Genomic DNA, 11,033 nt, shown 5'->3' with positions numbered 1-11,033 from the left:
ATGGAAGCGCGGTCGAGGGGGCCGCGCAACCATGACACGCCTCACCTCATCAACAGGACTACCACGGCCTGGGCGGCTGCCGCCACGAGAAGAGGCACCGCCGCGGCCGCGAGGGGCCGTGGTGGGGGTCGCAGTGTGCTTGCGGGGATGGCCGCACCCCCTCTTGGGCGGCGGCGAGCCAGGCCCCTCCCGGCGAGCCTTCCCCTTCTCCGCAACCGAGATCCTCTTCACAAGCGCCATGGGTGTCGCTGCCGGTAGTGGAGCAAGGAAGAAGAAGAAGCGGGAGAAGCAAGGAAGAGACGGGTGACGGGGGCTCCGCCCCCCACTTCCCATTTATAGTCAAGGAGAGGCCAACCGCCGGCCTCCACGATCTAAGGTAATAATGATCTTTTTTCTGCATGCAGTAAGGACCCGCTAAGTCGGGCAGTTGCCGAGGCAGCATGGGGAAGCGGAGACGCCCACGTCCAATCAGTCGCCATGCACCAACCGTGGCCGCATGCTGATGGGGCCCGCGGCGCCCGCGCTTGACCTTTGGCTTCGCCTCGAAGCCAAGCACGAGCGCGCCTTGGGCCCGGGGGCTACTGTCGGCATTCTGGGAACGGGGGTCCCCAGACTTGCCTGCCTACGGCCCACAGCCTGGCTCCACCAGCGGCCCCGTATGGCTCATCTTCACCAGCAAACATTCAAGACCCTCGCGAGGGGCCAAGCCTCGCGAGGCGGACGACCCAAGACCTCCTCAGGGGCGGCCTCACCAGGCTGGCTCGCGAGGGGCGGAGAGATCAAGGCGAGGGGCACCTCGCGAGGCTTCTGTAACGCATGCCATGATGACCGGAGCCAGGCGGGCGCCAGCGGGCGCAGTCTCCTCATTTCCTCTTTGGTGCTAAAGGGGCAAGCGCAGACGAGGAGTCCTAAGGCATCAGGCAAAGGTTTCCATATTGGTGCAACAAGACTAAGACCAGCAGGACGGCAGGACGGAGGTCACCGTGGAGCCCAAGACAGCGTCACCACCAGAGCCTTTGGCAGGCAAAGACTATTTTTGCCAGGATATCTTATACTAGTTGTCTCCCTTCGAATTTAGCCGTTGTGGGATCCCTTCCCACTCAATATTTGGGAAGAGGATCAGGGCCTCTATAAATAGGACTAGCCACCACCATAGGAAGGCATCTGATTCGGACCTAGATCAAATCCATATCACCCCAACCACTCAAGTTCATCAAGCACAAGAACACCTCTCCTTGCGAGGTTGTTCTTCCCTTGTAACTGTTCATCCTCAACCCAAGAGGCAATCCACCACACCACACTGGAGTAGGGTATTACACCACAACGGTGGCCCGAACCAGTATAAATCTTGTGTCTCATGTTCTTTGGGTTCGTCGAGCTAGGCCGTGAGATCATAGAGTGTGCAAGCTAGAAAGGTGGAGAGATCTTTGTGCGCACCCCAATGTTCGAACCTCAAGGGTTTTGCCGGAATCCGAAATCCGACAAGAGTCAATCCAATGAACAGATAGCTCGACTTCTGAGAGAAGAGGAGCTCAAATGTACTAGCATTCAAACTCTCATTTTTATTCTCGAAGGGGATTCGAATACTAGATACTTCCATGAGGTAGCTAATGACAGACATCCTGAGGAATGGTTACCTTCGGCCACTGGGCCACAAGTGTACGTCCAAGGGATGACAAAAGTTGCTGATTTGTTGAAATCGGATGGTACTACGTGGGATACTGCAAAGGTGGATAGTATGTTCACTGAGTCCGATGTGGCCGATATAAAGAAAATCGCTATAGGGGGGAGGGGGGCTGTGATGATTTTTTAGCATGGAATTACACTAAGAATGGAACCTTCAATGTTCGATCTGCATATCATCTCAGGGTGTCAATGAAGAAATGTGCATTGAGCCAGCTTGAGCCCTTAAGTTCTATTGACCGCCATAAAGGATATCTAGATCTTTGAGACACTAATGCTCCAGGTAAAGCGAAAATTCATATGTGGAGGCTAGTTAGAAATGGTCTTGCTGTTGGGTCTGAACTCCGTCGGTGCCAAATTGAACCTGTGGTTTTCTGTGTGGCGTGTGGGAGAGAGGAGACCATTATGCACAGGTTTTGGTCTTGTCCACATGCTCAACTTTTTTGGAAATTTCTTCTAACAGAGAAGGGCATTAATGTTACTGCCGCTCTGACGCCGATGGATGATCATGGAGCACTGGCTCGATGGATGCTTTCCTGGTTAGCTGTCGCAACTGAGGAAGAGAAGGAAGCCATGATCCATGTAGTATATGCCTTATGGCTGGCTAGAAATGATGCGAGGGACGGGAAGGATTGCCTCGCCACAAGAAATTACATAAACTATGTGCATTTTTATGCAAGAATGGAAGAATGTGCATCAAACGAAGGAGCGGACGGTGATGGCGAAACAAGTATAGAGATGGGAGGCCCTAGCTGAGGGCTGGGTCATGTTCAATGCCAATGGTGCTACTAGTAGAGCTGGAGATAAAGGAGGTGGAGGCGTTGTTGCAAGAGATCACAATGGAGCGTTCCTTGTCGGGGCCTGTCATTTCCTCCCGAGCATTATGGATCCGGAGTTGTTGAAGGTTCTGGTCTGCCGACGCGTGGTGCAGCTGGCTATTCGGATGAACATTGAGAAGCTTCATGTAGAGCTCGATAGCAAGGTGGTTGTCAACAAGACCAATCACGAAGGGATGGACTACTCTGTTGTCGGCCCATGGATCAAGGAGATAAAGCAGCTTTTGCAGTCTAGGTCTGATTTTTAAAGTTTTTTGGATGAGTTGTTCGGCCAATGTTGTTGCCCATAAGTTTGCTAAGTTAGATGTGAATGATGAACTTTATAAAGTGTGGTGGGGATGCCCCCTGACTGTGTGTTGGATGTTATCTCACATGACATTCTGAACCTTGTTGGTTAAATAGAAGCAACTCTGCCCTGATCACATAACATTCCGAGCTTTGATGTTATCTCTCACGATCGCCATACTATGCCCTGATCATGGATATTAAGAAGGCAATGCTTGCCTTCCCTTCGTGCAGCGTGAGTTGGGTTAGTCGCAGCGGCAACTCCCTCGCTCATAGGCTAGCAGCAGAAGTGAAACGTACTGGAGATCAACATATGGTCGCGAGAGTCCCTTGTTGAGTATAATGTTTATTAAAAAAATTGAGATAGATTAGGATTTGTTTTGACTTGTCTTATACTTTAAGTAGATGATTGTATTTTTATATATATGCCCATAAGGTTCAAGCAATATAACGAATTATTTCATCAATTCTCTCTCTCCTTCTAACATGGTATCTATCACAAGTCAGATCCTAAACCCTAGCAGCCGGCGCTTCCGCATCCGCACGCTGCCACTGGGGCGGTCGGCCTTCATGACCATCGTCGGGGGCCGCACCGCCCGTACCTAGGGTTCGTCTGCTGACCGTGTTGACCGGCTGCTCTAGAAAGTCTTTTTCCCGAGCCCTTGCTTCGGATTTTTTCGCTCTCTCGCCGGTTGTTTTGATCGGCGTTTTTCTTTTTGGTTTTCCGATCTAATCATGATCGCTTTGCGTCGCCCGCTGCCGTCGTTGACCCTCGTGCGCCTCTACCCCGATCCTGGCGCGATCAGCCAGCCTCTCCTCCGACCCGACGGTCACGCGCGCCGAGGCGGCCCGTCCGGCCAGCCGTCATCCGCGCGTCGGTCCGCCCGTTGCCCTGTGCCGGCCGTCACCGCCCTGCTCCGACCGGGACACCTGCATCGCCCCGACCCGGCGGCCTCGCGCCATGCGACGGCTAATCATAGTCGTCGCTCGCGCGCCGGCCCGCCCATCGATCCACGTCACTCGCCTCCGCCGCGTCTACACAGCGGCCCGGTGGTCTACCTCGCCGGCCTCGTTCTCGGCTGCGTCGGGACGGCTACGTCAGGCTCGTCGGCTGCCTCAACTCGGACGCCGCTGCTCCGTTGGTCGTTCGGGCCTCGCTGCCCAGGCGCCGGCGCTGCTTTGGCAGCCCGGGTGCCGGTGCTGACAAGCTCGTCCGCGATGTCCCACGGCGTCCGTCGTCGCCGGCTTCATCTCGGACTCCGCCGTCACCACGCCTCCACCGCGCGGCGTCCCCGACCTCGCGCGCGATCGGCTTGATCACCCGCTCGCCGCCGCGATCCGCCTCATCTACGCCGCGCGACCGACCTGGCCCGTCGGCTATGCGCGCCTCCGCAGGTCCTGTGAAGATCGTCCCCGAGTTCAGCGCGCCTCTTCACCGATCGAGCATCAGGCTGCCGCTGCGTCGCCCCGTCGGGCTGCAGCGCAGCTGTCCCGTGGTTCTCCTTGCGGCTGCATCAACTCGTGCGTCGCCGCTGCGTCGCCCATTCGGGCCGTAGTGCCGCGATACGCGGTCCCCGCCGCCGTCCCGAGGCCGTCCCTGCGGCTGCACTGACTCGCGCACCGCCGTTGCGTCGCCCCTTCGGGCCGCAGTGTCGCGGCGCGCGGTCCCCACCGCCGCCCCGCGGTCTTCCCGCCGTCGCCCCGACCCGCCTGCCGCCGCTGTGCCGCCCCTTCGGGCCGTAGCGCCGCGGCCTGCGGTCAGCTTCGTCGTCACCGCGCGTCGACCTCCCGTGGTATGCGTCGACCTCCCGTGGTATGCGTCGACCTCCTGTGGTATCCGTCGTCAAGTCCTACTTCGAGCACCGCCGCCGCACTTCTAACCTAGCCGCCGCCGCTCTTCTTTGGCCGCCGCCGTGGCTACCTCCGTAGCTGCCGCCGCCGCCCGTCCACCATGTTCGTCTTCGTCCAGCACCAGCCCGTCGCCAGCGTCGCCGTCATTTACCCGACCACTTCGTCTACTTCGACCACCGTTGGTGACATCGGCACCGCGCCGATGGACGCCGCAATCGTCGTCAAGTTCTTCTCTGCTGGCCCCTCTGACTTCTCCGACATGGCGTAAAGCTCGTGCAGGTCCCTCGTCTATGCATGCCCGGTGCTGGCAACACCGATGCGTGCCTTCATCCACGACGTGTCCCCAGGCCTGGCAAGCCTGGTCGGCGCTTCGTCAACTTCGTCTTCGTCCGTCTACGCATGCCCGGTACTGGCAACACCAGTGCATTCCTTTGTCCACGATGTGTTCGAGGGCTTGGCAAACCCGCCGTGACGCGTCATCAACAACATTTTCTTCCCGGCGCACCCCTACTTCGACACCACTGCGCCCATGCTAACTCAGCGCCCTCTTGCGCCCGCGGCTCCACGGCGACCTCGACACCGGCCACCCCGACTCGACATCGACCACGGCATTCTTCGCACGGCTACCTCGACCACGGCTCCACCACCCAAGCTCTCGGCTACATCGACAAACGGCACAAAGGGCTACCGGCTTTCTTGAGCAACCTCGTCGGTTGCCACTCCAGTCACGACTCCGCGATGCGTCGACCGTTACGACTGTGAGGGGTGTCCGTCGGCTTGCCTTCGGATTTTTCTCCAATCTCATCGTCTGCGTCGCTACCATTGTGACTGCGGGGGGATATTGAGTATAATGTTTATTAGGAAAGACGAGATAGACTAGGATTTATTCTGACTTGTCTTGTACTCCAAATAGATGATTATACTCCTATATATATGCCCACGAGGCTCAAGCAATACAACGAATTATTTCATCAATCCTCTCTCTTCTTCTAACATCCCTGATCCTGATTGTAGTGATGCAGTCCGAGTGCACTAGCCCCCTTTTGAGTAGTTTCTCTTACTACTTAATTCTCAAAAAAAAATAGACGTAACTTTTCCCTAAAAAAATCTCTTTTCTGGCGATTTCAGCCGAAGCAAGTTTTCAGATCACGGTGCACAATAACGGTTGTAATCATGGGCTTGTGATTTGCGGTTTATTAATCGGAGGCTGTACTCAAACTCAAGTTCAAACCGCGCTATTATCTTACCGTTGTGAGAGGCTGGTTAGATGTGAGGATCGAGAGACCCGAAAGACACATGCATGACGGGGTAACTACTCCCACCTATAAATGCCCATTAATTAACAACACCATAAGCTAAGCAAACACCAACGGCACAATTTTCTCATTGCACTACTCGATCGACATAGACAGGAATCTTCCCTTCCTCACAACAACCACCTCACGGAGTTGACGCTTGACACCAAGGCAATGCGATGCAATGAAGCACCATGTGCAAATCCATCATTTGCGCCACTGATTTTGGTGCTTATATATACATAAATTCCACGGTGATTAAAGGCTTGACTTTACACCTGTAGTCCTTGTTCAACTGTTTCTTATAGAAACATAGTAAGCCTTAGAGCAACTTCAACGCAGAGATCCAAATGAATATAGATTTTGTCATTTTTTATACGTTTGGGCCTCCTGCCCGTCAAGCGGACATGAGGCGGACACGACCGGCACCCAACGCTAGAACGCAAAAACGGACAAAGCGGACAAGAGCTACCCAGATGCCCCATCTTCTCCTTGCCGGCCGGCACCTCCTCCCGCCGCCCCTCCTCTCTCAGCGAGCTACCGTGCCGGGAACATCTTTCTCCTTCCCCACGGCTCCCACTCGCGCTAGCAGCCCGCAGATCCGCGCTCGCACCCTCCGCGTGCATGCCAGCATTTGGCTCACCGGACCCCCTCGTCATCGGCGCGTCTCCTCCAGCGGCGGCGGTCAGCGCCGCCACCTCCAGCTCCCCATGTGCACTTCCCCTCCTCCTCCCATCACGTGCAGGAACCAGCGCCAGGCCCAGCCGCTCGTCCCACCGCGACCGCGGCGGCACCTGCTCACGCCGCTGCTGCTTCTTCCACTTTAGCATCCAAAGAGACAAGGGCAGCCCGATGCTGCTCGCGCTCTGCTCCAGGCTCGCTGTCCACCCGCACCCCCTCGTCCGCACACCCGCCTACATCGCCAGTTCCTCGATCCTCCTCAAGAACTCCATGTCCCCGATGCCGTCGGGCCACCTCCTGCTGGCGCCAGGCCTCCTCCTCGCACCGTCATGCCCCCCTCAGATCCCCATCACGGCGAGTGCGGGTGGGTGGCGCCGCAGTTCCTCGACGAGCGCCAAGAGGAGTAGCAGGAAGTGGCGGTGGGCAGCGAGAGCGGCGGCGGAGATCTCCCAGTGGCCTCCCCAGTGGCCTCTCCTCCTCGCGGTGGTTGTGGAGGCTAACGCCAGCTCGTGCGCGGTCCCTGCTAGGTGGGACCAGAGGCGGACACGAGCGGACGACATCGGTCGAGCAGAGTGTCCGCTTCGGACCCATTTGTTTCCAGATTTGGACCAAGTTTGGGTCGGGGGGGACAATAAACGGATAGCAGACGGACACGCGCGTCCATTTCGCCCTGTTGGGCCAAGTTTTGTGTCCAGATGATCCAAACGGACAAAATGGGTCTCTGCATTGGAGTTGCTCTTAGGGACGCACACATGCACATCTTACCCGTATGAGCCTCTCTGAGAGACCGAGTCAATAGATTTGGAGAGTGACAAAGTCGTCACAGGCATATATTAATCGACGCGCATGTCATACCACTAAAAGAATAGGCATGAAAGTCTAAAATAAGTCCGGAAAATATACAAGCACCCGTGCCAAGTCTAGGGTTGTTTCCACCACAAGGTACATAAACATTTAAGCATGCTTAGTTCACTCAGTGTTGTTTTTAACGCAATAGTGTGATCAGAGGGTTTCACATTTATTGGGTGTTTTTTTAACATCAGTACAAACACAAGCCCTCATATATACACGCATACACTCACCTTTATGAATGCACACATGCACACCCTATCCTTATGAGCACCTTCGAAAGACTAAGCCGGCATATCATCTTGAAATTTTACTAAGTCACCGTAGGTGCCTCGTAGTCGACGGAAACATCTCCTTTCACTGAATGCATATCACCGAAAATCCTGAAATAAATTCAGGATAAATGCGAGCACCAGAATTTGAACCCTGGTGGATAGGGGATATCACTGTCCGCCTAACCATCCAATCACAGATTGCTTTGCATTCAGTGGCTATAGTAAAGAAGGCAAAATCCCGGAGTCCATATGAAAATGAATTTTCTAGAGCCACGTAAAATAGTCTCATGTCTACAGGAAATAAAAAGTAAGAATTGAACCTATAAATAAATATTCAATACAATTTCTTTTTTTGCCGAGGAATACGGTACACAACTACAAGGTGTGCGATATTCCGCTTAAGCTTGTTGTCTTTGTTGACAGTCACTGGTATTTTCCCGCAAAAAAAAAGACAGTCACTGGTATAAGATTTTTATACAGTGGCTATGGGAGAAAAGGAAATTATAAAGCTATGCGAAATACCCTATATTTGTAGTATATATTGCTCGCTTGTTTGTTTTTGTCATAAACTTCAGCCACTTTCCTAATCATTTGGAGATAAAACAGATTTATGTTTGAATCAATCCGTACAAGATTAAATGAATGTAAAATTATAACCTAGACTACAAAATGCAGTAAAGTTAAGCTGAAATCAACACTTAAATTATATTGCAAGTTAAGATCTGGTATTGTGTAAATTCAGGTGACTAAGGCATAAAACTATTTTAGGTGGGCAACCGAAAATGAAGAACAGAAGTAATTACAGATGTGTGAGAGGTTGCAAACGTCCAAGAAATTTGGAATAACATAATTTGGGCGTGGAAGCCATGAAACACGTCAAGTAGGTAGGGTGCTCAACTTTTGTCACTCCCGCATAACGTGGGAACCTGTAAACAAACATCCCCAACTAACAAAGAGCAGGGGACTAAAATATGCAGTTGTTGAGCACGACTGTGCAGTGTGCACATGGCCATGGTGCTAAGCATTTTCTTTTCTGCGAGCAAACAAGGAAGCTGCAGCAATGCAGGCATAATAATGGAGAGTTGTTGAAGCTCGATAGCTAGCTAGCTGCAAGCTGGGGGTCAAAGGAGTTGCCGCGTCCGGCCACCAACCCCTTCCCAGTTCACCCCGCCGCGGGCGGCCGTCAACCATGTCAGGCATGACGACGTACGGCCTGCAGCTCCATCTATATAAGCAGCAGCTCGCCAGCTAGCTAGCTCCACAATCGTCCCAGATCTCAAGCTCTCAACTCACCTCACCTCGCATCTCAAACAGTCTTCTCTTTTCGGTTGGCATAATTGCTAGAAGCAGGGTTCTATCCATGGCAATGGTGGTGAAGGCCGTCCTCGTTGCCGTCGTGGCCGTGGCAGCGCTTGCGCAGCTCACCGTGGCAGTGGATCACCAGGTGGGCGGCAGCGGCGCGACCTGGGCCACCAGCGGCGGCTACGACTCGTGGTCGGGGAAGCAGAAGTTCTCTCCGGGAGACAGCCTCGGTACGTATTTAAGCTCACTCCCCTACTCGACCTAGCTCTTGACGGCTAGGATTATATCAAGAACCGACCTGACAAACTTGTTATGGTCCATGGTTGCAGTATTTTCGTACTCGCCGGCGCACGACGTCGTGGAGGTGAGCAAGGCCGACTACGACGCCTGCACGGCCAGCAAAGTCGTCGCCAGATACACCGGCGGCAAGACCACCGTCAAGCTCACCACTGCCGGAAAGCGCTACTTCATCTGCAGCATCACCGGCCACTGCGACGCCGGCATGAAGCTCCAGGTGAACGTCGCCGCCGCGACCGCCGCCCCCACCAAGCCCAGGGGCCAGAGGAGCGTCGCCCCTGTCGCCGCCCCGGCGCCGGCACCGGAGGGGTCGGCCACCGACGAGCAGCTGCCGACAGTGTCGTCGCCTACGGGAACACCGACGCCCAGTTCACCGTCCGGCTCGGGCGCCGCTAGCATCGGTGCGAGCGCTGCGGTGGCGCTCGCCATGGGCATGGCCGTGGCGTTGGCCATTTGAGAGGGATCTGGCCGATCCATGTGTACCAAGGCTTAGTTTTGGAGTGCTCAAGTCTTAATCACGTCGATACATTTGCGGATTTGTTCTTGTTATTCTTGGCTGGCAGTGGCATGCACATTGCCTTCCCTGCATGTTCCTTCCTTCCTACTAGTACAGTGCTATCAGGGTTCAGTGTACTACTGTGCGATTTATTTGTTGTATTTGTCTGTCGGAGAATAAATACAATTCACATTCTTTAGTATCGTCTGTCTGCGTTATATATCTTGTAGTATATCTTCAGTATATTTGTGACAATCCATATATCTTCAGTGTCCTGTTGGTTGGCTTCGTTGGTTGGACTAGTAACGTGTCTCTGTTCAGCAGATACAACAACAGAAACCAGAGCAGAATGCTTCTTTCTTTTGTGCTTTTTTTTTTGGTGCAACCGGCAGGAACATTGCATATTCGTTAAGTGAGAAGCAGAGAGAGAAGAAATATATGTACAAAGAGTTGATGCGTATTTTAGGGGAACACACCTAAACCCCGCTAAAAACAAGTACAATAGCGGGCTATGACATTTTTGACCATGTGAAAGAGAGAGACAAAGAAAAAGTAAAAAGTGCGCTCTCATGCAAGAGGGAGTCTCTACACGTGCTTCTAGGTAAAAACGTTTAATAAAAAGAAAAGGTTAGAGAAAAAGTGGAAAAAAGTTGTGACTTACACCCAACCTTATAGGCAACTCTATTGTATGAGTAACTAATAATGCTAACTCTTGATAACATGTCATGTCTACATAGCCAGCAACTAGCTATATTATTAACCATACTCTAGAGAACAGAAGTATTACTGAGGTGTTGCCGCAACGGCCAGGTCTGGGGCACTTTGAAAGTCTGCTCCCACTGTTTGATGTCCTCAATGTTGTGATTAATTAGCACGTGTAATTAGAGGGAAATCTACCCTTGCCCAAACTTCATGTGGCTGCCTTGCGCAACCGACGCATCTCTCTCTAGTGTAGCGTCCGTTCGGATCATACATATTGTTTTTGTAACTATGAATCAATAGAAGTTTCCATTTACTTTAAACACTCGAAAGCCAAGGGGGCACCTCAATATATGTAAGACGTGAGCCGATGAAAATCTTTCCGCTCCTCTCTTTGGAGGTGTTCCATGCGGCATACAGCAGCAGCTCGCTCCTTTGGCGAATGGAGTTGTTTGATGCCCCTCTTAGTGAAGGAAATATGCCC

At 53.2% G+C, this 11,033-nt stretch overlaps 1 protein-coding gene across 1 annotated transcript; it reads left to right on the top strand.

Annotated features, from left to right (window-relative positions):
• The first annotated feature begins 8,909 nt into the window (after positions 1–8,909).
• Positions 8,910–10,049, top strand: LOC125537625 (uclacyanin 1). The gene is made up of 2 exons (XM_048700951.2): positions 8,910–9,287; positions 9,387–10,049. Exons 1-2 carry the CDS (start codon positions 9,116–9,118, stop codon positions 9,809–9,811), a joined length of 597 nt encoding a protein of 198 aa, XP_048556908.1. The 5' UTR covers positions 8,910–9,115; the 3' UTR covers positions 9,812–10,049.
• Positions 10,050–11,033: the final 984 nt, after the last annotated feature.

Source organism: Triticum urartu, chromosome 2A (genome assembly GCF_056163025.1).
Source record: "Triticum urartu cultivar PI428250 chromosome 2A, HENAU_Tu73, whole genome shotgun sequence".
In the NCBI taxonomy this organism is placed as follows: domain Eukaryota; kingdom Viridiplantae; phylum Streptophyta; class Magnoliopsida; order Poales; family Poaceae; genus Triticum; species Triticum urartu.
The sequence above is the reverse complement of the archived record's forward strand: the minus strand, read 5'-3'. Positions and strand labels throughout refer to the sequence as shown.

What these genes read in the sequence shown, in the direction of transcription:
- LOC125537625 (XM_048700951.2), top strand. Translation starts at nt 9,116, where the DNA reads ATGGCAATGGTGGTGAAGGCCGTCCTCGTTGCCGTCGTGGCCGTGGCA. An exon ending in CTCTCCGGGAGACAGCCTCG is followed by an intron (nt 9,288 to 9,386) that starts GTACGTATTTAA and finishes CCATGGTTGCAG; the next exon opens with TATTTTCGTACTCGCCGGCG.